This window comes from Oryza brachyantha, chromosome 6 (assembly GCF_000231095.2).
Source record: "Oryza brachyantha chromosome 6, ObraRS2, whole genome shotgun sequence".
NCBI classification, from domain to species: domain Eukaryota; kingdom Viridiplantae; phylum Streptophyta; class Magnoliopsida; order Poales; family Poaceae; genus Oryza; species Oryza brachyantha.
In genome coordinates this window covers 15,688,733-15,715,725 of record NC_023168.2, presented here as the reverse complement: position 1 = coordinate 15,715,725, position 26,993 = coordinate 15,688,733, and the positions used below count along the sequence as shown (strand labels likewise).

The 26,993-nt window shown below is 37.1% G+C and overlaps 1 protein-coding gene and 1 long non-coding RNA gene across 4 annotated transcripts; one reads left to right on the top strand and one right to left on the bottom strand.

Moving 5' to 3' along the window:
• Positions 1-1,773: 1,773 nt before the first annotated feature.
• LOC107304442 lies at positions 1,774-3,033 on the bottom strand. The gene is made up of 3 exons (XR_001550534.2): positions 2,723-3,033; positions 2,071-2,586; positions 1,774-1,983 (listed from the first exon to the last, which is right to left on the bottom strand). It is a non-coding gene; the product is annotated as an uncharacterized LOC107304442 (long non-coding RNA).
• Positions 3,034-10,400: 7,367 nt separating this feature from the next.
• Positions 10,401-25,264, top strand: LOC102704985. Of its 3 annotated transcripts, none has more exons than XM_006656127.3 (8): positions 10,401-10,834; positions 11,492-11,578; positions 11,979-12,038; positions 12,129-12,230; positions 12,688-13,033; positions 14,050-14,118; positions 14,610-14,807; positions 24,981-25,264. In XM_006656127.3, the coding sequence occupies exons 1-7, from the start codon at positions 10,601-10,603 to the stop codon at positions 14,657-14,659; spliced, it is 948 nt and encodes a 315-aa protein (XP_006656190.1). In that variant the 5' UTR covers positions 10,401-10,600; the 3' UTR covers positions 14,660-14,807; positions 24,981-25,264. The 3 variants fall into 3 exon arrangements, with proteins under 3 accessions (XP_006656190.1, XP_015694240.1, XP_015694242.1); XM_015838754.2 differs by lacking the exon at positions 24,981-25,264 and adding an exon at positions 15,206-15,290; XM_015838756.2 differs by lacking the exons at positions 14,050-14,118; positions 24,981-25,264 and adding an exon at positions 15,206-15,290 and having other exon boundaries at positions 10,404-10,834.
• Positions 25,265-26,993: the final 1,729 nt, after the last annotated feature.

Below are 26,993 nucleotides of genomic sequence, written 5' to 3'. Positions count from 1 at the left end.
TAAAAGAACAGACATGCTCCTGGAACCAGATCGGCCAAATTAACGTAGATCAGACCGAACCGAGATAGTATGTAATTTGTGCCGATATAATCCCAGAGGACATGACGATTTATAAGCTTAATAAACAGGCTGACGAATTACTCAAGGTAACGTAGGCCAAAACTACAGCAAAAGAAATATGCTAGCATTCAACCTAATCTATGAGCGTAGGATCAGAAAGCATGATTGACTAAACCAAGACAAAACTGAGCTGACTAAACTCACATCAACAAACTTAATCAAACACAAGAATAAACCGAGATCGAGGACGAACCGGTACTTCAAACTACAACATAGATCGAAATAATAGCAAACCTCATGTAAACCGTCGAATAAACTAGATAGAATATCAGATTAAACCGAGAAAGTCCTATCTAACCGATCCGACGGGTTGACAATTACAAACTCGCATTGCGAAGTTTAACTAACCTCGCGTCAAGAGCTCACTCTTTTCTAAACAGGTGGCGATGCATCAAAATTTATATTGATCTGATGATTGTAGATGATTTTACAAGCTACAGGGTTGTATATTTATACCCCTAAAACCAACTACAAACGGTTACAGATTCATATTTATTACCTAATTTACTGCACACAGGTTCTATCTTAACTAATCACTTTCCAACTTTTTCACATCTCAATGAGACTCCTTTGTAACCGACTCATTTTCATATCGGCTTATCCGATTCAGCATTTATCCGATTAGTCCGATTGCTCCGTTCTAGTCCGATTCGGTTAAATCTTCCCGATTTTGTCTCTAACGGCTATAAATCCAAATTTTGCCATTAACAATATGGCCCCTCATTTGTACTGGCTCTATGTAATACCCAACGTACATAAGTACTACTCGCTCCGTTTCATAACGTAAGATGTTTGACTTTTTTGCTTACAGTATTTAACCATTTGTCTTATTCAAAAATTTATGGAAATATCATTTATTTTATTTGTGACTTACTTTATTATCAAAAGAACTTTAAGCACGACTTGTCATTTTTTATATTTGTAATAAATTTTTGAATAAGACAAATGGTTAAATGTTGCAACAAAAAAGTCAAACATCTTATATTATGAAATGGAGGTAGTCGCAAATACGCAATCTAAATAAGGGTTCGTCTTGCATATCATAAAAAAACGGTCTAGAAATCATTTATTCTTTTTTTTTTTGCAGTAGTAGTTTGTGCTGGTCATTCATAAGACCCGATATAAATAGGGGTTCACATCCCCTAAAATAGGCGAGAAGTTAGTTGTGTTGATTTTTTTTCTTTTTTGCAATTAGCTATTTATGCTGTTTTTTTTAAAAGACTCGATACAAATAGGGACTTGTCTCGCATCAAAAAAATTGGGCAAAAAATTCATTTGTTTATTTGTTTACATGTACCTATTTTTGACTGTTGGTGAAATGGGACCAAAGGTTACTCCATTCCTGGGAGAAGTCGCATTGTGGCCTACCCTGTTAGCTCAAGGGTCACGGGGCTCAGGTGTGTTAAGTTTTCAAGGGCCCGGCGCCTCCCCGGTTCCTTGTGCTTCTCTAGAGGAGGAGAGCATGGAGACCTACAAGATCTATCTCAGCAAGCTTGAACACGTAAACCCCGACATCGGTATCAACTCCAAGGCCATGTCCATTATGAACACAAGATCTATATCTCCAAGGTGGCATAGTGAGCCCTTGAGCTTACAATAGGGGGAAAGATCCTAAGGCTTGACCAGGTCGGGTCCCCGGGACCCTAGCTCCACTCCGGTTCCTCATGCCTCTGTGGAGGAGAGCATCAAGACCTATAAGACCTACATCTTTAAGATAGTAAAGCAGGTGCACCGTAACATTGATATTTCCTCCACGGGAGATGATGATGTTGGGGCTCCAGTGCATCAACATGCATGTAGGAGGTGGTGGCCCCTGCAAGTGCCTGTATGGCCACGAACGCCGTTGATGGCTGAATGGGTGGCCTAGATGGAAAAAGGCAAAGTTTGTCGTTATCATCAAAGGCATATGAAATGGACCCCATACAGTGGTATTTCTGATAAAGAAAACACCTTAAGTAGGATGAGAAGTATGGCGCTCCATTAAGTATTCTGTCCCAGGCTGAAATATGTGTACTAGTATTTTCGATAAAAAAAACTGGAGGCAGTATATAATTAATCAACAGTTCTAGACTTTTATATTTACAAAATCATCTTATTATAGAAACCAGTCAACAACTATAACTAGACATTGATACATCATAATTCTCAGCGACGATTTCAGGTAGTTACCCTTACAATGAGAATCAACTACAGAAGGGCATATTAACGATCGCCTGCTGCTTGTGCGCCCTTCTCCGCTAACTAAGACACGAGCATTCTTCATTCGCCGCCACCACCGGTGCCCTCCGGGACCTGTCATGCATGAGTCGTGCTAGCCGCCGGAGTGAGGTCGTCCCCTGGTGTAAGTACTACCACCTGGGGCGCATGTACCTCTGCAAACGGGGTTGCCTCTAGATAGAGCAGCATAAACATATGGCCTGTTATACGGTGATGCGGTAGTCGGACCACCGGTACCAAATGGTCGATCTGCGGCGGTGACGTTCAAGAACGAAAACGTAAGCTATATAGATTAGGAGAGAAGCCAGAACAAAGTAGTACAGGCAAAAAAAACAAAAAACAAAAACAAACCAAAGCAAAGAGAATGGAATCAATCAACAACTACCTTTTCCCGTGCCGCCGGTTTTGCCCGAGCTCCCAGACGCCGGCACGACGAGGATGCCATCGCCGATCATCACGAGAGCCAGCAGGACTATCGCGCGTAATCGGGCCAGCGGCCGTCGGCCGGTGATCATCGCCGGCGACCTGTCTGTACGACGCGCCTGTCGTGCGATGATCAGAGAGATAACTTATATATCTTCGGTGCTGTGCTGTTAAGTGTTACTGGTGGTTTTAATTAATCACAAGCTAGCCATACGTGTAGGGGAGCAGCGCACTGTACTCACGGCTCACCCACTATGATTCCCGGAGGCTCGATAGTCTTTCTCTCGGAGGTCTTGGTCTGCCGAAGCTCTTACGGTGTTGCCACATATCAGTCAGTCAGGTACTGGATCTTGAAAAGGACACCAAAAAAAAAAAAAAGAACCCTGAAATGGAGGAGCCGAACGCGGCCTATGTCGAGTCTTGCACGGGTCGTCGAAGACCATGGGACGTGTATACTACGTCGGCACTGCCGGCACGGTGCTGTAACGCAGTTAGAACATGTTTGCAAGCCACTAATCGTCTAATCCCTCATCTTTGGAAGGCCTTTATTACTTTTTTTTTCCCCATCCGGTTATACAGAGTTTCACTTTCAGGACCCACACCCAAAACTGTATATTTTGGCAACGAAACGAGCATGGAAAGTGATCGAACTTATGGCTCATCTTTTCGCTTTTTCAGGCAAAAAAAATCAAACAGAGTATCTATAAATAAAAAAATGTGAATAAAACATTTATATATGTGTCTATAGCAATTTAAAAGTTAATATTGAAAAATAAACTACGATAAAACACTCTTAAAACTAACACTAAATTTAAGATCAAAATTTTAAATTTTGAATTATAAACATAAGTAAAAGCCAAAAGATGATACATGAGTCAATTCGAAGTATATAAGTTGAATCTGTGATCAGATCTAGAGCTAGCTTCAAATTAATCAGTAAGGTCATTCCCACTACGAGTTTTATTCTCACTGAATACAATACCACGTTAGTATTTTTGATATATGGGAAATAATTAATGAAGAGATATAAATTATGTTTCATCTATATGAATCTTCTTTTACACTGCCTAACTAATTATCTCTTACATCTATTATCTATGAAACAACAAAATGAAATAATATATTATATAAGCTATTTAAATCATGAATTAAATGTTTTACTACTTACGTAGCACATTTAGAAGCATAAAAACAAAATCTTCTACCGACCATGGCCTAACTACACATGATGTGTTTGGCCGTGTTATTGATGGATCAACTGACCGCTGACTTGAAGACGATAAGTTCCAATGCAATTGGAGTAAAAAATATATTTTGATCCTGTGCTGGATTGGATGCGTGCGTGCGTGCGTGCAACAAGTGGATTTCATCTGACTGCAGACTACGTACACCGGGTCTTGCACGGGTGGCCCGTGCCGGCCGGCCTACAGGATCGCGTTGAAACATGGACTGTTCGGGCACGGCATTTGCCTTAACTTGGGCACACGCAGACCGGATAAACACTATATTGTTTTCTGCTTGGAGTACTCCTTTCGGTCAAAAAATATTTTATAGTTTACGATGAAATTTGATCAAACTTAAAAACTTAGTTTAAATTCAACCCAAATGATATATATAGATTCTCCTTAAAAAATACTATCGTAATATCATAGGCTTATCAGGTTTTATAAATTTATTTTTAATAAAAAATATTTGTCGGAATTTGAGAAGTTCGACCAAAATCTACGAGAGCAGAATATATATGGACCAACATCTGGACCGTGTTGGTTTATATTGCTATTTAAGATTTTATCAAAGGTTTCATCGGATAATATCGTTTCCTACTGTATACTTGACGACGTATACTATCACGGGGAAATATATCGTTTTACTCCTCCCATCCAATATTTTTTTGATGATTATACCTCTCTACGTTTCTACTACTGTGTACTAGAAATAGATTTTAACTCTCTGATACAATTAGATTAATGGTTCAGATTCCATTTCTACTACCAGTGAGAGCACCATAGCGGGATTGTTTTTATTAGGATAATTTCGTTCTTACCCTTATTTTCAAGTTTAATATTGATTTTACCCCTCCTTTTAGGGTTTTCGTTTTTGCCCTTTTTTTTAGCTGAATGAACTGGTTGCCTCCAATTTTGGATGAAAGTTATATTGACGGTTAGTTATCAAATATATTTAGTTTAAAAAATAAAAGATTTAATTTCTAAAATAATAAATGTAAAAGTTACCCCGTTGAGAGATGAATAGAGTTAAAATAATATATTTATCTGACTCTCTCAATCGCCACGTAAGTGCAGTAGGAAGGAGAGAGAAAAACCGTTGTCATGTACGGCAACAGTTTAGAGTCGACTCTTAGCATTTATTAAAGGAAACTTTCTTGCATGAATGTGGATAAAAAGGAAACTAACATAATATTTTATTGCATTAATAAAGAAACCATACCTGACTCTACCCTTATACGTATAATTATAAAATAGAATTTTATTACTGACATAGATCCGATAAGAGTCAATAATAGGCTCTACCTTTGAACATGTCCTAAGCAAATTTGGTGACATGTAGGAAAGAGAGGAAATGAGAGAGGAAAGATGTTGTCATGCATGACAACAGTTTAGAGTTGACTCTTAACATTTATTAAAGGAAACTTTTTTGTATGCAGGTGGATAAAAAGAAAACTTGTGTAATAAAAATATTTTATTGTATTAATGAAGAAACCATATCGACTCTAACTTTGTATATATCATTATAAATAGGTTCTGAGCTAACGTGGATCAAATAAAAATAGATAATGAGCTCTACCTTTACACATACTTTTAGCCGCTAATTGCACATCACCAGAAGCACTCCCCAAATTTGTTGCTTCCTTTACAGCACTGAACGCACACACTGACATACAATAAAGTGTAGATCTTTTATCGCAAAAACAAATGTGTAGGTTTGTCCACCAAGCATGGACCGGTGGGTAATTAATGCGAGTCAACTTATAGCTGCTTACTGAGTTACCGTCTCCGTTAAAAAGACTTCATATTTAACTCATCTATTTTGTCTCACAAATAGTTTATTTTTAATGAATTATTTTTTTGGAGTTTGATAAAGTCGAATACAATTATTATGTGAATTTAATTAGTGAACAAACGCATTGAGGTTTTAAAAATCAAAGAACATTCTAATTATATAATCTTGTATATGTATAAGTGAGAAGTGTTAAAAATTAAGTTTTTTTGCGACTGGACGAGTAGCTCGTTCTCTGGTTCCGTGAACTGAATGCTGCAAAGTAACTCAATCCGTTCCTATCCACACGTATATATACTGTTTATTATTGGGTCTAACCAATTAACGAAGACGGCATTTTGCAATTGAACTGCAATTTACAAATTTGGGATAGACTGTGGAAGTAACAAATATTTTGCAGTGGAGGTAGACCAGCAGTACGGTAGTGCCCAGCCATCGAGTTCATTTATCTTTTCATCAAAGAATGTTGTGTCCAACGAGGAATACCACTCCATGATAATATCGATGCTTAATATGTGGTTAATTGACTCCTGTGGTGGTCTCCTTTTCCTGGCTAACCAGAAAATTTCCTAGTGTTTCCATCTGCTATGCAATTGGCAAGACAACCAAAGATGAATTGATTGATAGAACCGATTATCTATCTAAAACACAAGCAGAATTTGCGCGGTGCGTTGGATTGGGTCACTGAAAATTCAGAAAAAGAAGGGCATGTGTCTTCTGCTTAGAGCAACTCCAATAAATATTGAGCCCCATAAATATTACACAAAGAAGGTAATAAGGTGGGTTCCCATAAAGTTATACGTATATGAGGAGAAATAAGATGGGACCAAGATAATAAAAGATTAATTTCTCATCAACCATATCCTCTCAACTGAGAAAAAGGCTAGATGAGACCCACAATAGTATAATTTATTTTCTTCGTGCTAGCAATAATCTTAGAGCGAGTATGATTATTAGAGCGAGTACGATTAACAGGTAATGTAAGTGAGCTCTAAAAATTGCCACGTCATGTTTATACTTACGTGGAGAAGAGAGGAGAGAAGAAAAACGAGTTATAAATTTACAGCTAGCTGTAGCACAAGCTTCAAGGCACTACGTTTGTATGAGAGGTGGACCATACATTGATTATGTATCATATGTTTATATAAGTATTGTATAACTTGGCTCTTTTATTGAGCTTGCTCTTATAGCCTGGTTATTATTGTTGAGTTATGATCCAAATCCCTAGTATGAGAGGTCGATTTCGACGGAGCGGAGCGGAGGCCCGTCGCCGGGAGGCTTGGGCTGGAGCGAACTGAAAAGATCCTTATATGGTTTGAAGCAGTCTCCTCGTCAATGGTATAAAAGATTTGATTCATTTATGTTGTCACGTGGCTTTAAGAGGTCTGAATATGTTAGTTGTGTGTACATTAAATTTGTTAATGGATCACCTATATACTTACTTTTATATGTTGATGATATGCTAATTGCTGCCAAGAGCAAGGGAGAAATCACTACATTAAAGAAGCAGTTGAGTAGTGAGTTTGATACGAAGGATCTTGGTGTTGCTAAGAAAATTCTAGGTATGAAAATTACTAGAGACCGAAATTCTGGTTTGTTGTTTCTTAGTCAGCAGAGTTACATAAAAAGGTTCTTCAGCGCTTCGATATGCATGATGCAAAGCCTGTTAGTACTCCTATCACACCTCACTTTAAATTATAAGCTTTATAATGTGCTGGTACTGATGAGGATATAGAATACATGTCAAAGGTTCCATATTCTAGTGTTGTTGGTTCTTTGATGTATGCCATGGTTTGCTCTCGCCTTGATTTATCTCATGCTATGAGTTTGGTTAGTAGATATATGGCTAATCCTGACAAAGAACACTGGAAAGCTGTTCAGTGGATTTTCAGGTATCTCCGAGGAACAACAGATGCTTGCTTGAAGTTTGGCAGAACTGATAAGGGATTTATGGGCTATGTGGATTCTGACTTTGCTGCTGATTTGGATAAGAGAAGATCTCTCATAGGTTATGTGTTTACTGTTGGCAGTTGTGCAGTGAGTTGGAAGGCAACATTGTAGCCTGTTGTTGCCCAGTCTAACACTGAAGCAGAATACATGGTTATTGCTAAAGCATGTAAGGAAGCAGTTTGGTTGAAAGGGTTGTTTGCTGAACTCTGTGGAGTTGATTCTTGCATCAGTCTATTTTGTGATAGTCAAAATGTCATATACCTCACAAAAGATTAGATGTTTCATGACAGAACAAAGCACATTAACATCAAATACCATTATGTTCGCGATGTAGTCGCACAACGTAAACTAAAGGTATGTAAGATTAGCACTCATGATAATCTTGCTAATATGATGACTAAGTCAGTTCCTGTTGCTAAGTTTGAGCTTTGCTCAAGCTTAGTTGGTATAACTGTATAGCCTAAGAGGCTATTTGGCGCCGAAAGTGTTTTTTCTTTGTTATTTTGTTTTATGCTACAAGAAGGAATTTGTCTCAAGGTAGAGTTTGTTGAGTTATAATCCAAATCCCTAGTATGAGAGGCCGATTTCGATGGAGCGGAGCGGAGGCCTGTCGGCTGGAGCTGACTTCGACTTCGACGGACCCTATAGATTTTAGGGTATCTCCTTATATATACCTCTTGTAAGCCGCCGTGTGGCGTTGTAACCTCATCTCGAAACAGTGAACATATTTTGCTGGCTGGCGCCCGTGGTTTTTTCTCTCCTACTTTAGGAGGGTTTTTCACGTTAAATCATATGCCTTCTGTGATTGATCTATTGTGTTCATCGTTTATTTGCTTGTCGTTATTTTAACAATTGTTGCTTACTACTCTTAAGATGCTTGCTAGGTAGCAAGGGTGCATTCAATGCCTATTGCTTGATTTTTTTTTATCATATTGCGGATGTCCTTACGCGCATCCGTAGCCGCTAGTAATACCCATCTTTTGAGTTCTTTTACCAAAAGTCATTATTTTTTTTCATACAAAGAATGTTGTGTCCAAACGGAATTCCACGCATGATTCATCTTTGTTTCCAGCTGCTATATGTGTTATCTGCCGTTGGTAAGAGATTAAAGACGAATAGATTGATATAATAATCCATCTTACAGGACGGCGGAATCAACAACGACCTTTTTTCACTAAAAAACACATCATCTTACAGAAATCATTGAACAAAATATGAACACATTTATCTAAAACAGACCATCTTACAGAAACCAGTGAACGGAATTTGAACAAAAAACGCGAAGCCGCCAGCCGGAGTCCGGACCCGTCGATCCTCGACAACATGTTCTTCTTCAACACCGGTGTACGCACGAGCATTCGTCGCCATCACGGAGCCACCAGCAGCTGTGCGCTTGTCCTCCGAGATCTGTCACTACCGTCAATGCTATGGTGGTAGTATATGCTTACGGTTGCAGGGATGATGGGGAGGAAGCCCTTTGGGCCTTCCACCAATATAAATATGGCCTGTAGGACGATACGGTCGATGGACCGCCGGTACCGAATGGTAAATCTGCAGTCGATGGCCAGACATTAAAAACGTAAACCACAGCCAGATCGAGTACAAGAGGAAACGAAGGGTCAATCTTTTGGGTTTTTAAAACAAAAAGGTAAAATAAAATATGTACAAATGAAAAATAATTTACGAATAAAATTTTTTTATATGGGTTCATAGCAATGTAAAAGCCAATTAAATTTCACTGAAAAAAACTCCAAATCAACTCTAAATTTAAGCTTAAAAACTCTAAATTTAAGCTTAAAAATTCAAATCTAAGTTTATAAGCATAAGCAAAAGCCAGAAGGTGGTAGTGAAAATCAATCAACCTATGGCAGCGCACGGGCCAGCTGAGATAGGGTATACTCAAGCTGCGTTCGGTAAGTTAACTTACCTCCCTCGTTTTCCGTGCGCACGTTTTCCGAATAAACGTTGTATTTTTTGCAAAAAAAATTTATAGAAAAATTATTTTAAAAAATCATATTAATCTATTTTATAATTTTTTAATAATTAATTAATCATGTACTAATTTATTATGTTTTCGCGCCGAGTAAATTAACTTATCTCCTGCCTTAAACACGGTCTCACTATGGAGGCTACTTCCCGACCTGCCGCTGCTGCCCGAGATCCCAGCGGCGGCGCTGGCCCTGGCCGGCACGACAACGAGCACGAGGACCAGCAGGATGAACTGGATCATGGAGGGTAGCCGAGGGAGCGGCCGTTGGGCGCTGATCGCAGCTGGCATACCGTACCTGCCTGAAGGACGTCGTGCGTCTCGCTGTGTGAAGCGGGGGTCAGGCAATGTGCGCACTTATAGGTGGCTAGCTCCGATCTGAGAGTGGGTGTAACGCGCCCGTTACCCCGCGAATAAATCTATGTATGAGAGACTTTTTATATATAAATTTCTTATAATTTTTTGCGTACGGGTAAAGTTTCATATTTATACATAGAAAATATATGTATAAAAAATACATACAAAGAAATAAATTTATAACATCTAAATTATTTAATAAAAGGGATTTGCTACACAGTTGCCTGCAATTTTTTTTGTTTTATCAGCTGTTTTTCTGGCCGTTCGATCATCCTCTAGATTTATGCAGATTGGGCCCACACCCACTCCATCGGTTTCTTTTTCTCTTCGCCAGCACACGCGCGCAGGGTACTGTTCAAAATTCACAAACCACGTTCTCATCTGGTGGGAGGAGAGGGGAAAGGGATTTCACCACTGTGGTCGCCGGACTCGCCAGAGCAACACCGCGATGCTCTCTCCTTCTTCTCTGGTGGGCAGAGCCCCTATTCTCGAGTTCACCATTGACAGAGAGGAACCCCATGCATAGGATCTATGGTTGCAGATCATATTTGTTCTGTGGAGTCAGGGATGATTGTTGAAAGCAGAGAAGTTGAGAAGGTGGTGGTCATCGGCGAAGCATCTGCAGACCAAATCGTGGGCGATGTTGGCGCAACCATGGGTGGTGTGATGGCTGGTGGTGTGCTCAAAAACTCCCAGCCAGCTTGCTGTGTGGATCTCGGGCGATCTGTACCTTTGAGCAATAATGGAGCTGCAATGATTCATAGGGTGAGCTAGCCAACCTTTTCTGCCCTTTTTTATTTGTTTTGAATATGGATTTAGAGTGGGGTGGGGGGGATGGGGTGGAATGTTTCATACTTGGTTGTCCCATTTTTGTTGTTGTTTGTCCAGATCTACAAGTACATTGTTGTGCTGCTATGGTTCAGTTAAAGTTAGTTTGCCCAGAGAGGAGTTTAGGTTGCTGGAGCTAGAGGCAAGGAGCAGGAGAAGGGCAAGGGCGCTGTTTCTATTGTTGATTCAAGTGGTTTTTCTAGTTAGATCCATTGAGTTTTAGGTGAAATGGAGCATGCAGTTTTTTCAGCAGCAAAACATGGTTGGTCTAAAGGGAAATGGAGGATATCACCAACTACTTAGTTTTGTTTGGTCTAAAGGAAAGTTCTATGATTTTTAGACCTTCTGTAGTTTTGCAGTTAATTAGATCGCTATTCTCAAATTGCATTTTTGTTGAATCAGTGATATATTAATCCTATGTATCATTATTTAAAGGTTAAATGGGCTGTCAGATCTATTTTATGCCTAATGTTCAGTATTTTTAGCATATATTCTCCTTAGGGGGATTTTGTTAGTTAATGTCTTCTGTATTTTACTGAGATATTGTGTGAATTGAAAGTTCAGCCTCACTGATCTTTTCTTTTGATTTCATAGGAAAAAACCACTACTCACACCGAAGAGGAACTAAATTATGTTTTATCTATCGGGTCGGATACATATGACATCAATTTACTAAAGAAGGTATATAAGCCCCCCATGGAATTGTTGTGCTAATATTTATCTTATTTTTTTTCATTTTTGGTTTTTAATGAGGTAATAGTGGGTGACATGACCTCTCCCGGACTCTTTGCTATGATAGTTATATGCTTATTTATTTTTCATATTGGCAGTCACATTACGTCTATCTATTTTCCTATTAATTACATCCAGCTGCTTTTTTTTGTTGTTTTCAATAGCTGCAATACTATAATCTGTTGTTATTATAAATATAAAATTGTTTTTGTAGCTATTCTCTTTTTTTTATGCATTATGTATCCATGATCAACCATGGAAAATATGGATTTATGTGGTTAACTTTTGTCACATTCTGTAAAATGTTAAACTTCTATTTTACTCCTTTTTTCTTTACTCTTTTATGCAGAAGTATAAATCCCTGAAAAGGAAGCACCTCAAATGCAACAAATTTATTCCCAACGCAAAGGTTATGTTCTTCAGCTTAGGTTCTTTCTACATGTTTATGTTACATCAGAAATTCAGAAAACCTTTTTCGGGTCTTTTTTGCTTGCATCAGAAATTCAGGTGTGCCGCTACTGAAGCAGCGTGTCATGGCGGACCTGGTTTATATTTCAAAGCAATTGTTGATCAGAATGCATCATCTCCCTCGTTTGATGCTGTAAACATCTATTAGTTCTTTGCTTTATAATATTGTTAAAACTGACCTCCAAAACACCTTTTATATCATTGTTTTTTTTAAGCTAGGAGCTCAGCAGTGAGTTTTGTTTTTGACCTCATCTATGTGTTAGCCATGGTTTTTTAGTAACAATGCACACTGATGTCTTAATCATGCTTCTTTTTATTAGTACACGGAGGTTCAAGCATCTGTTAGAATTTTGTTGTCTTTTCTTGCAAGGGAGATTTTTAATCCAATTGGATTACTGCTAAAAGTCCCATGAGCTATATGTATATAAGATAATAAGAAACATTAAAGAAGTGCAGTAACACAATTTTTCGCCCCTAATTATTACCTAGATTCCTAGGACATGTTGTAACTGCTTTTTTGGACTATAGAAAACATGTTATGTTATTTCTATTTTTATTTGTTAAACCTGAACTACATTTGTTTTTTCTAGATAAAGGATGGGATAGCTTCTGCTCTCGACCATTTCCACGAAGAACATTCAAGAAGATTTACAGCAAGCCTTCAGGATTTATCTCATGTTTTATCCAATCTATTTCCAAGCAAAAGAAGAACATCTCCTGTAAACTTTTCAAGAGATCAAGTTGATTCAAAGGCAGGTGAACTTGCACATAAGGGTAGCACACACTGCTGTACATCTAACAATGGCACTGAAATTCTTTCAAAATCAAAATCAGTGACACAATCTGATGAAGAGACCGTAAAACTGCCCAGTTCTGGATCACAAGGCTTGTCACCCATAATGGATGAAGTTACACAAAAGCTAACATCATCTACAGGTTTGTATACTCTGTTTGAATCTGAATATATATGCTTTGTCATCATTTCGCCATTTTTAACCTGTTCTGTCACCCCTTGCCATTCTGGTTCTGGAATGGAAGCCTCTTCCTGTGGCATTTTTTATTGTAGCAATCTTGATTCTGAAATGAAACTTCTATTCACAGATGTGAGTTCAGTGACCATAAACTAAAATGATTGTCATGTTCAATTTTAGTTTATACTAATAGCAGTAACAGAAACTCTTGTGAAATTTTTTCGGCTTCTACTGGGAGCAGGAGCATAAACTACATGCCATTTTTTTTTCTTTTTTAATGACTAACATCTTCATGTTTAAGAGAAGAAGCTAGAGATCAATCTATTGCACGCTTTAAGGGTTTTTTTTGGAGATTTTTATCGGGCTTATTAGTTCTATTTGAGCATCCATGGTCAGGGAGTAAGAGTTCTATCAGTTTTGTCAGATATGAAGGGAGTTTTGCTAGTTTTATGAGCAAGTAACGCTTAGTACGTTCTAACTTCTAAATATTCAAACAGTAGGTATAAGTTCTGAACAAGATTGATTTTGTTTCTACTAGCCCCATATATACCATATCATAGAGTAAGGTAATGGTGATGGCACCCACCAACTATATTGTTTCAAAATAGTCCTATATAATAGTTCTATTTTTTACCTCTAAAAACAAGTTCCAAACAATACTAGCATACGTATAATTCATCATATTTCTCGGTAGCAAACAAGGATATTGAGCTACTTGTTTCAAAATATTATACCACATGTACCTTTTTTCAAGAATCCATAATGTATAAGTCCTGCAATCCATAAATTTGTCTATGAAATTCATGGTTTTGTCAGCTAGGTTCCTAATTTCAATATGTATTTTGGTTAGTTCTGTAGGAGTACAGTTTAACCTGTACTTAAGTACTTGTTAGAGGCCTCTAAGAGTTCAATACATTAGTTCATTGATACTGGATAGTGGTGTTTTGTTTGTTTAATACATGGGTATTTGCTCTAATGCAGGATATATATGCACACATGGGTATTTGTTTGTGTTTGTATCTCTCATGAATGAAAAACCATCACATCAAGGTGACTTGTACTGGTCAAAGGCTTTGGTGTTGGCCCTGTTATAGCACTTTTGACATTGTCATCCTGCGCTGAGTTTTTTAGGCAATCAAGTCCAAGGGCTCATTTTGCATTTTTACCCATAGCTTGGATTTGACCTACAGTATCTTTTCAACAGTCATGCACACTGCCTGCTAGGAGGTTTTTAAGATTCAGTTCAATCTTAGAAGATTTTATTCTGAGCATCTAGCATGTGGTAATATATAGTTAACTTTAAGTATGCGCTTTTTGTATCTAGATAGATGAAAGATTATATCCGACATGTTTTATGATTAATCAAATATGCATATATTTAACTTTAAGTTCAGAACTAGAGTCAGTATTATGTTAAGATCTTTTTTACTCATTGACATTAAAGTTTGGAAGTTCAGAATATACTAGACATAGGTGTGTTGGTTATTTATGTTATTTATGCTATAATCATAATATATATAAATTTTGTATTTGATGAACAGGTACATACATGCAGCACACACACTTACAAAATCAGAAGCTCATATCATAATGGTTTTTTATTTGGATCAAGGATCTAAAGATCAAATCAAAAAGAACACCTCTTTGTTCAGACAAAATCTCATCTATAGATTAGATCAACAAACTCAAGAAGCATATCCCCATGGATTAAAAGCAATCAGAAAGGGCATGATACCTAGGTGTGTGACATTCTTCGTCATTGAGTCATCCTCCTCCTCCTCTTGGGTCATCTTTTAATCTTGCATCAATTTGAGAGTTTCCTGCTTGGATTTTCTCCTCTTCTCTCCTAATCGATCCTTTTCTTTTCTCCTCTCCTGATCGATCTTCTTCTTTTCTCCTTTTTCCCTTTCTTGGCTGCCAAGTTGAAGCCTTTTGGGGGGGGGAGGCAGCTGGATGAGTAGACGCACATGGGTTGTTGTGGGGCATATTTTTTGTCTTATTTTTGTTGTTGGGCTTTTATTAACTATTCCACGGATGTTTCTAGTGTCAAAACCAGCCCATTTGGCTATTCTTGAGTTTTTCAATCTAATCTTCATCATTGGGCTTTAGTAATGTTTTTTTTGGCTTTTGCATCTAGAGGTGCAACTACGTACGACGGAGAAGGACAGAACGCGTACGCGCGTATCACTTCGGATGAACGACGCATGTCTTCATCGCACGGTCATAAAAACGGCTGAAGCTCCAAAATTCTTCAGCCGGCAATTCCATAGACAGTCCCTAATAAAAACCATCTACACAAAAATATTATCTTTCAAGGTATATCTTAAAAAGTATACGCTATGAAATATACGATGTCTGTATGTAGAAAGTTTATATATATATAAATTTTGCATATATGGAGTGCACGCGTGGACTAAGGGACGCGTAAACGGTCATCCGTTTGCCTTTTCCACCTTTAGGGCCAAATAAGTCTAGTCAAAGGTCTTCGTAAAGCGCACTAAGGAGGCATTTTGAAGTGGGGAAGCGATGGCATGGTCTATTTAATGGAGGCAATTAAGGTCGTCTTTGAATGGAAGAGCGTAGGGTAAGATCTCCTTTCTCATTGTTTGGAGAAAAAATTTACTTCAATCTCTCTCTCTCTCCCATCCCAGGGAAAACAAAAGAAATGGTTATAGGCATGCCAGTGTAGTAAGTACACAAATAATAAAAAATAGCTTATATTAAGGGGTGCACGTATTAGTCTCGCTATAAATTATACACATACTCGCAATCATATATTTGTTATTTTTACTATGGAGTGTAGAAGTCATATTTTAACTTGCATGTTTATATACTGATATATCATATATTAATCTATCTTTATAAATTTTTTTCATATTTTTATATGACTATTTAGATAGCATGCAATAGACAAGAAACCGACGAGTGATATGCCCTCGAGAGTTTAGAATCGATGCTCACACTTATATAGGGCAACCATGAGGGTGGCTAGCTTCGATCTAAGAATGGGTGTAACGAGCGAGGTTTGCGTGCCCGTTAACCTAAGAATAAATCTATGCATGAGTAACTTTTTATATGTAACTTTCTTATAAATTTGTGAGTATGTGTAAAGTTTTATATTTATACATAAAAAATTCATGTATAAAAAATATATACAGAGAAATAAATTTGCAACATATAAAGTATTTAATAAAAAGTATTTACACAACAATATTATCTTTCAAGATGTATTAAAAAGTATACACTATGTAATACATGATGTCTGTGTAAGTTTATATACACAGACTTTGCGTACATGAAGTGCTTGCGTGGACAAACGGACGCGTAAACTTTCATTCGTTTGCCTTTTCGAGCTTTAGGGCCAAATAAGTCTACTCAAAGGTCTTGATAAAGCGCACTCAGAATTAAGGTGACATTTTGAAGCGGGGAAGCGATGGCATGGTCTATTTAATGGAGGCAAGGTCGGCGTTGAATGGAAGACCGTAGGGTAAAATCTCCTTTCTCATTGCTCGGAGAAAGAAAGAGTAAAGTATATGACCGGTTCTTAAACTTGTGACGTGGTACCATTTAGGTCTATAAATTTAGAAAGTACATGTTTAGGTATATGAACTCGTTTTAATGTCTAAAATCATGAACCTGGATGATACATTAAAACGAGTTTATGGACCTGGATGGTACATTAAAACAAGTTCATGGATCTAAACGTGCATTTTCTAAGTTTATGGACCTAAGTGATACCACGCCACAAGTTTAAGGACCGGCCATAAGTTTAAGGACCGGTCACGTACTTTACTCGAGAAAAAAGTTAGGTCCCGTTTAGTTGGAAAAAATTTTAGGGAGAGATTATATCGATGCGTACGGTCATACATTACGTATTAAACGTAGTCTAATTACGAAACAAATTTCAGATTTCAAGTGGAAACCGTGAGACGAATCTTTTAAGTCTAATTAATCCATCATTAGCACATGTTAGCACTACTACTGAAGCCGTTTTTGCAAATGGGATGGAGCTATTTTCGCATGCGGTTACCACCCAACAGCATGAGTCAAATCGTCTGCGTAAATGCAAATCTTTGCATACGGCCAGGGCACCTACATGCGGGGCTTGGGTGCTTAAGCCGACCACGTGTAAAGAGAAAAAATCGCGAAAAAATAAAATTCCAAAAATAAAAAATAATAAAAAATACCTAGCGTCGTCGCCCGCTCGAGCTCGTCGCAGCTGCCGCTTTCGCTCCCGTCGTCTATGTCGCCGTCGCGACCGCCCGAGGCCGCCGCTGTCGCCGCTGCTCGAGCCTCCGCCGCTGCCACCACCTGAGACCACCGCTGCCACTGCTGCCCCCAGATCCACCGCCAAGCACCGAGCTCCATCGTACGGCGACGGATCTGGCCCTCCGTGGACAGTGCCACCGGATCCGCCGCCCCCAGATACGCTGCCGCCGTCCGTCGCCGTGGCCGCCATCGAGCGTCGACCTCCACCGTAGTGCGGCAGATCTGGGCCTCTCGAGGACGGCGCCGCCCGATGCGCCATCGCCGTGTGCCTGCCACCCACCGTCGAGCGCCGAGCTCCTCCCTAGTACCGCTCCGCCAGTCTCTCCCACGGTGGCCACTTCATTTCCTGAAGGCCGGGGGCAATCGGCGTCGTCGCTGGTGCGGAAGAAGGAGCAGCGGCAGCGCATGCAGCGGCGGGGGCATGCGGAGGAGGCGGTGCTGCCGGTGGCCACCCGCGCCCGTCCCGACGATGAGGAGGCAGCGACGCTCGGCCTGCAGCGCGGACACCGCCATGGCCGCTCGCACTGTTTGACGAGAGAGAGTCGAGAGGGAGAGCTAGGCGAGGAGTTGTGATTTTTCTGGTGCGGCGTTGCGGCGGTTCGTGAGGAGGTGAGGGAGAGAAAAATAAATTGGGTGCTCCAAAAATTTTGAAATGGTGAGCAGATAAAGAGAGAGTAGGACTAAAAAATTACAGATATTTTTATATGCGGACCACCTAATCGTCCACATAATCGTCCACATGTAAAAATAGATTTTGCATGCCGCTATTTAAAAATACCGCATGCAAAAATATTAATTTAGTAATAAATGAACTTTAAGTCAAATTTTAAGATGCTAAATGAATCCATGTGAAAAAGTTGTCAAAAGTAAAGTTGTAGAACTCATTGAGCTCTACCATTTTTCTTTTTGTCATTTCGCCATCCGAGTTTGATTGTACTATATAAAGTTTAAATTTTAAAATCTAAGAAATTTAAATAATTTTAGTAAATGGTTTGAAATGAAAAAATTATCGAAACCAAAGCTGTATAACTTATCAAGATCTACAACTTTTGTATTGGTCATTTTTCTATATGACTTTGTTTGAAGAGTTTGAATATGAATTTCAAATTATGCAACTTCAAACAATATTTTTAAATACTAAATGATTTTAACTAAAAAAGTCATCAATAACAAAATTGTATAACTCATTAAGATCTATAACTTCTATTTTGGTCAGTTCTTCCTTCGACCAAATGATTTGCATGATTGCATGTAAATCACTTGGTTAGATGAACAAACGGCAAAAATAGAAATTATAGATCTCGATGAGTTATACAACTTTATCATTGATGACTTTTTCAGATGATCTCATTTACTACTTCAAAATATTGTTGCAGACACCACTAGTTATGGTCCGCATAGAAAAATAAGGGGGCCTCGTACAGAAAAATCACTTTAATAGTAGTGTGGTTATTTTAGCACTTATGACTAATCATGTAGTAAACTAGCCTCAAAAGATTCGTCTCACGATTTTCCCCATAACTGTGTAATTAATTTTAATATTTATGTATATTTAATACTTTATTTATGTGTCTAAAGATTCGATGTGTGGTTTTTAAGAAAAGTTTTTGGAAACTAAGCAAGATCTTACTTCAATCTGTTCTCTCTCTCCGAAGGAAAACAAAAGAAATGGTTACAGGCATGCCAGTGTGGTTAGGAAGCCAAATTCTCTATTTTTTTCGTGCCCATGCTTTCCAAACTGTTAAAGGGTAAGTTTTTTTTATGATTTTTTAATAAAAAAGTTGCTTTACAAATTATATTAATCCATTTTTTTAAATTTTTATACATAATAATTAATTAATCACATACTAGTCTATTACTATATTTTCTAGATCAGTGTACGTTTTCTAGATCAGTGTACTAAGTACACAAATAATAAAATAGAGCAAAATGCATCTTTATTACAGTTCCTTAGGAATTACGAAAGATACAAAATCTCTTGTCAATTGCGCCCACACATCTTGCTAGATAGGATGATATGACTGGCAGATTGATTTCCGGGGTCCAAGAAAACCCAGGTTAATTACTCCCATGAGTTTAATTCATGACCAGGGTTGTAAAATAGCAATAATCACCACGAATATGGTGATAATTGCGTGAACCGCCGGGGTGCGGCTTCGGCAAGACCTGGTAGGGTTTTGAAAATTTCGTGGGGTTTCAAAATGTTCTAAAACTTTGATAAAAAAAATCCCAAAATATAGTGATAGTTCTTGTTTTTTAGAAGCCTGTGGTGAAGAAAAGTTCAAAAATAACACATGTTGCTTCAAATCATGGTTGGAAAGCTTGTAAAATTTTTAAGCATGTCATATATCGAAATGGTAGAGGTCGAAAAGATCTATAACTTTGTAGTTGATAAAATTATCATTAAAAAATCATTTAGAGGTATAAATATTCATTACAAAACCTCTAATATATTTTCGTAAAATATTAGATCTATGTTATAAAAGGCCTCCATTGGAGATAAAGCTCTATATCAAAGTTGTAGACCTCAACAAAATTTATAACATGTTGACTATTTTTTCACTTAAAATTATTTATAGTGTCAAATTATATTACTAGTATCGTAGCAGTGAAAACCATCATTCCAAAAAATATTTATTTTTGCAATTAGGCCCCCCCCCATGGGTTTCATTGTTATAACAACTAGTAATGCTTATTAGACATACTAAATAATTGTAAATAAAAGAGTATTGAATTACAAAGTTGTATATCTTGTTGAAATCTACAATTTTGATGTAGAGCTCATCTCCATCGGATTTTTCATTGCTCGAATGCTCTTTAAATGTCACAAGGGCAAATGAAGTTGAATGTGTTTGAGTTTACTTTACAAGAGGTAAAAATGGATATCGAATCCTTAGAAACAGTAATTAGGACAAGACCGTATCCACAGGGAGGAAAATAATGGGTGTCGAATCCTTAGAAACAAGAATCAAGATAATGACGTACCTGAGATAATTGAGAGATTTAACTTTTGTGCTAAAGTCAATACGAGCAAAAAGCTCAAAATTTATTGGAAGTTTCTCTAAATAATTACCTTTTTAATATTAGTACGTAAATTTGAGAAAAGAATGTTTTAAGTTTTAACCTTCTTGCCTATGTGTAGGGGTATTTTGTTAAAATTATGTGCCAGCAGAAGCATTGCATTTTATATAATTGAAATCATTTATATTATTGTTGAATTGATCTTAACTGTAATATTATTAATTCATCTTTGGACTTTAGTGCTTGCTTGTTTGCTAGTTGACCAATATATCTTACTTGTCGCTCTAGGTATATTTCAGAGCTCTCGATAAAATAAAATTTTGGACATTTTTTTAACATTGCATTGCGTACACTTTCATGTCTTATATTTTCTCTTTTGAAAATCCTTATGAAATCATTGTCAAAGGGGAGAATTATACAAAACGCAGAAGGGGGGAAACAAAAATTTGTTTCTATTTTTAAAAATAGTCAAATTCATGCTTTTATTGCAAATATGAGGAACAAATTCTTTTTAAAAAGATCTGAGTTTTTTTGTCACTTCACTGATTTTTGAGCCATTTGTGTTTTTTGACATATTTATTTCTTTTTCTTTTTGAACATCAATTTGCATTTTGGAGATGTTGCCTATGTGTTCATCAAGTGAGAGATTATAAGGTCATAGTCATGATTAATATTTGTGATAAACAATTGGCTTATAAATTGATTTATTAATACAAATTAGTCTGGAAATATTTATGGTGTTGGTGTGAGTGACTAATGTGGGTCATGTTGTGATGTCTCTGTCTAAAATAGTTGGTTTGTCTTTATGTGCGGAGGTGACTTGAGGTCAACCGTGGTCGATGGCTAGAACCAAAACTATGTTTAGGTGGTCGGGATGCCGTGTGACATGTTTGTACTAGAGTCAGGATCTTTGGAGGTCAACATCGATCAAAGATGAGATTTGAACTAGGCTAAGTAAGTTGCTGAGGTCCAGGCAATCAAGATAACGAGCAAGAATTAGAGAAAATATAAAGAAGTATGGATAGAAAGTCGAGAAGAAAAATGAAAATCCAAGAAATTTGGAAGGAGATTATTTAATATAGTAAGGCCGTGTTCGGCCACCCCAACAAGATATCTAACCTCTCTCTTTTTCCGTACGCACGTTTCCCGAATTGCTAAACGATGTATTTTTTGCGAAAAATTTCTATAGAAAAATTGTTTTAAAAAATCATATGAATATATTTTATATTTTTAATAATTAATAATTAATTAATCATGTATTAATCTATTACTACGTTTTCCGTGCCGGATAACTAACCCCCTTCCCCTCCTACCGAACGGGGCCTAAATTAAATATGGTTTCGGAAAAGAGCATGAATCCTACTAGGACAAGAAGTCCTACTCATAGTAGGACAATGAGTTCTACTTCTAGTTAGTGATGGAATTTTTTATATAAATAGATGAGATGTCGGGACTCTAGAGTAATATCCTCTATATAACTTTTGTAAGCGAGAAAATTAGGGTTTGATATGAGTGCTTTGTTTGTACTTTGTAACTACAACTCGAGAAAAATGTTGATCTACTTCTATCATCTTTGGATTGTGTTGTTGGTGGTGAGGCGACAACTTTATTTTTTTTGGTTCTTGTGTTTTGTTCGTACAGCATGCACTAGGTTCTCCAACTTAGTGACATGTGCCATATGTCGACCATTTGATTTAGGAGTGAAAACAGTACGACAATTTCTGACTTACGGATACCATTTTCTAAGAAAATGTTTAAATACACTAGTTTTATAAAAAAGAACTTTAGTGCCTCTAGCTAGGTATCACCTACATGAAGATAGTAAGTTTTTATATTAGAAAATATCATGCCTCCATTTATCTTCATAAAGATAATAAAAAACTCTTCTATAAAAAATATAAAAATGATATCATTTTTAATGTTTTTCTTTATAGTTATAGAATCTAGTTTCAGAATTACTGTCAGTATCATTGAAGTTGCAACTTCATATTTAAATTCATAAATATGAAATATTTTCATAGTACCAAGACCGTTTTCATATAAAAGATATTGTTTCCGTCTGTTTTCATCCTAGTTTCATTTCATTGGAGAAACTCCAGCTTTGAAGCAGAGTTGATATAATACCAAAATTATAATTTTCTCCTCTCTCGCTCTCCCTCTCCCCAACCCTTATAGGTGAGGATGATTAGGACCACTTCGGCGATTGTTTGTATGAAATCGATCGGTGTTTGTTAGGGCATTTGCAGCCCTCAGTAGGTCTAGCGGTTATCGGTCACACCTAGCGACGGTGGATTGGTGCTAGTGTTTTCATATGGTTGTGTGAGTTGTTAGTACACGGTGGTGGTGTGTTTTTTCCTAGATGTTCTTCTAGGATTATAACGGTATAATTTAACCTACCTGGTTCAAGTGGTTTCAAAAATGTGAATCTAGAATAAAAGTTACCAACTATGGTATCTACCTTATTTTAAAATTTAAATTAAAACGGTTTTAAAAAACAAAATTTCAATCCCCGCGAGGCGGGGACCTACTGGCGCTAAGGTATGCTCGATCTGATCCGCATGGAGCCAGTCAGCCTCACCGGTATCTGCAGTCAGTCTCAGGGGCAGCTGCGCGGGTATTTTCGATGAGCAATTCTATAATCTTGTAGAAGATACCACGAGTTACCAAAATTTTAGTATAAAGCTTTAGTACCTCTTGGTACCCAGTTACTATAAGGTGTCAAATTTTACGTAAAAATTTTAGTATCTCTTAGTACTTACTCAAATACTTTAAAATTGCTTATTTTTGATATGGGCTGGGTACCGCCGTAGAAAATTGTTATTGCCATCATCAAAATACCGTTCTAGTTTAATGACACGTATAGTTCTGACTTTGTTAAAATACTATTGTAGCACGTTAAAATATTATTTTCATTCATTTGATACAAAGAAAAAAATATTTGCTCTTTATTCCCTAGCAAGTTTACCAAGTTAGCCCCGAGAGGGCAGGTAATAAGCTAGTTTACAATCTGTGGGCAACTGGAGAAATATTTTTGGAAACAAAAAGAATAATGGAGCATATAATATCAAATAAAGTAGTATGTGAAGTCATACATGTATTACAAACAAAAATGCATATGAAGAATAAAACAAAATTATAGATGCATGAATACACACTCGAGCATAATTTCAAGGCTCCAATAATAATGGAGTAGTTCACGTGGTTAACATTCCAACAACAATAGCACCCCCACAATTATCAAGTTTATGTTAGGGTTTTGGTTTCCTCCACACTTAATTTTGCAAGGTCAATCAAGATATTTTAAGAAAATGGGGAGGGGCACAAATGTCATTTCACGATCTAAAACTATGACAGATCGATTTTTTTTAGAAAAAAATGAGCTAAATGTCGTTAAAGCGGGTTGCATCACTTTTAAGCGTAGCATTTTAGAAGCCAAAAACTACAGGTGGCGTTACAACGAAAACATGTTTCTGAGAATGACACAGGATAGCAATTTTCTCGGCGGCCGGAGACTCGGTTCCGGGCGAATGGTCTGTAGTACGTAAAAGACAGGAGTTAACAAAGCAAACTAGCTACATGGTTATATCGAACTATGCATGCAATAATACACCTCTATTTTTTCCTTCTGCTTTATGTTTTTAACCCAAAATTTCAAATTTCAATCTTTAATCCAAAGTTAATTTTGGGATTTTTTTACATAAGTTTATTTTTCCAGTCTTAACTTTTAGGTCACTGAGAATATATTTATAAAATCTTTATTCAGAAATTGTTTTTATGTGACGAGCTAGTTATATAGCTCCAACAATAGCACGGTTAGATCTAGCTTAGACAAAGACTATTACTACTTCAAGACAGTTATTTTCAGTTTACTCGTTAAATTATATTAAAACATATTGTTTGCTCCATGCTTCTAGAAATATGTTTTCTCAAAAACTTTCTTGTGCAACGTCATTTATGCCGATTGTTTCAGACTATTTGTTATGTTTGTTTCTTACCATGTGTATGGTGTATTCATATAACCATGTGGATAATACGCAACACCAATCTATTTCTCAAACGGAAATAGTGTAAATAGATCAAATTCATTTTATCACTCTTTATTATTGTCACACCTTCCAAATTGCTGACATAATATCGTATTTAACGAGAATAAAACTCTCACTAGGAATAACCATAAATTCAATTCTTTTAACGGAAGTTATATTTTAACGTCTTCAACATAAACTGAATAGTGCAATAAATGATAACCTCACTATGTGTTATGTAAGATAATGAAAAACTGTTATAGAACATGTTTATATAATTATGTCTCATGGTTTAGGGTTTAGGCTAGTGTTGTTGACATGATATACAATATTGTATTTGCGAATGAAAAATATTTTTTGAATAAAATTTTTTATATACATGTTGTTAGTGATACAAAAAACAACACTTAAAAATAAACAACCATTAAAAACTCTAAAATTTACTTTAAATTTAAATTTGAAAATTTAAATTTTGGTTTATTAGCACATGAATACTAGATTTTGTTCTTTTATAACGGATCAACTTAGCTGATATCGTATCTCTTGTTTTCTATAGTATTAGATACTTATTTGGCTTGTTTTTAATCTTATCCCAAGGCCGTTTACAGCGCTGCGGAGTCCTGCACGTACGGGTCAACGGGGCCGGCCGGCCGGCAGGCTTGCAACCAAATGGAACGAGTCTTCCACGGTAATCGTGCTATTAGTTAGCCGCTAATCCTAAATCATCGGAAGAACTCCACCATTTTTGTAGCTTCCTTTACAGCACCGAACGCACACACTGACATACAATCAAGTGTACTAGATCTTTTGTCGCAAAAACAAATACGTAGATTTGGTCACCAAGCATGGGCTGGTGGGTAATTAAAGCGAGTCAACTTATAGCTGCTTACTATTTCCATTCTGAAAAAACTTTATATTTAGCTCATTACTTTTCTCTTAAATAATTTATTCTTTATGAATTATTATATTAGAGTTCGATAAAGTCAAATACAAATATAATGAGAATTTTAAAAGTAGGGGACAAATACACTGAGCTTTCAAAAATCAAATAATTAACACTCTAGTATCTATCGTGAGACTAATCTTGCATATGAGCTAGTGAAAAATGTCAAAAATGAAGGTTTTTTTTAGGACGGGACGAACAGCTAGTTCTATACTTCCGTGAACTGAATGCTTCAAAGTAACTAAATCACGTACATATCCACATGGATATATTACCGATGAGATTTGGTCCGATCTAACAAAAAAGGCCTCAAGATACCGATACTTGACGATACCAAATCGTTTCTGATCATTGGATCTAATAATGTCCATCCTGCTCAGCTAGATTGAATGGTGAAAAATAATTTGGTAACGTGAGGTACTGGTACCTCGACATATTTTTTCTTGGACAGAAGCAAATCTCATTACCGTTTACTCTTGGGTCTAAACACTTAACGAAGACGGCATTTTGCAATTGGATCGCAATTTACAAGTTTGGCATAGACTGTACAAGTAGCAAATATATTTTGGAGTGGTGGTAGACCAGCAGTACGGTAGTACCCAGCCAGCCATGGAGTTCATTTGTCTTTTCAACAAAGAATGCTGTGTCCAACCAGGAATATACCATCCCATGGTAATATCAATGCTTAACGTGGAAAAGAATAAATTAAAATTTATGTGGTCGACTCGTGTGGTAGTCTCTTTGTCCTGGCTAACGAGAAAATTTGCTAGCGTCCGTTTTCATCTGCTGTGTTATCTGCAATTGGCAAGACATGTAAAACCAAAGATGATATGATCGATAGAACAGATCGCCTTACAGAAATAATTCGACAAAATGAGCACACCTGTTTAACAGAAGCGCAATTTGCAGCGCGGGCATATAAGATACTTGTCACTGAAATTCAGAAAAAGAAGGGCATGCGAAGCCGCCAGATTTGCAGAGTCCGGACCCTTCTTCACAAATTAACCTATTGTTCTATAAAATGCCGATGCACAAACGTTCGTTGTCGTCATCAATTGTCCTTTGGGGATCATTCACTTTCATGGGGTGGGCAATAGAAAGAATCTTTACCAGGGTAAGAGTAAACCCATCGAATCATTCATCTTGAAAATAGATGAAAAAAAGTGTTTCAATAGATCATCTATCCTATTATTAAAAAATAGAGCATCATACATAGAAACTTCAAATATATATGTTCTCTCTACTCCATCTATATCTTAACATCCAATCACAAGAAGAGAGAGAGTAATATTAACATAAGAATAGATAGCCGTAAAATATTAATAAAATATATATAAATGATGTAATATTGATGTTCGGTTAGAATGATGCATGATATAAATAAATAATCTATTTTGGAGGTGATCATCTAAATGATAATATAGATAATAAAATTTGAATGAGCTGTGGATAATGCTCAGGGACGCCCTTGGACATTGTAACGATCGTCCCATAGAGAATCTCTGATGCCGATGTAAGGACGCACTCTGTAAACATCGTTCCTTTTACTTAAATAAGGACCATTGCCATTCAAACCCTTATATGCCATGTAGGGTGGTATGGTCGATGGACCGTTGGTGCCGCCCGGTTGATCTGTGGTTGATGTACGTCAGGCATGAAAACATAAA

Coding starts and splice junctions, on each gene's coding strand:
- LOC102704985 (XM_006656127.3), top strand. CDS start 10,601: ATGGTTGCAGATCATATTTGTTCTGTGGAGTCAGGGATGATTGTTGAA. Junction 12,231..12,687: donor CATCTCCCTCGTTTGATGCT/GTAAACATCTAT, acceptor TGTTTTTTCTAG/ATAAAGGATGGGATAGCTTC. Junction 13,034..14,049: donor AAAGCTAACATCATCTACAG/GTTTGTATACTC, acceptor GCTCTAATGCAG/GATATATATGCACACATGGG.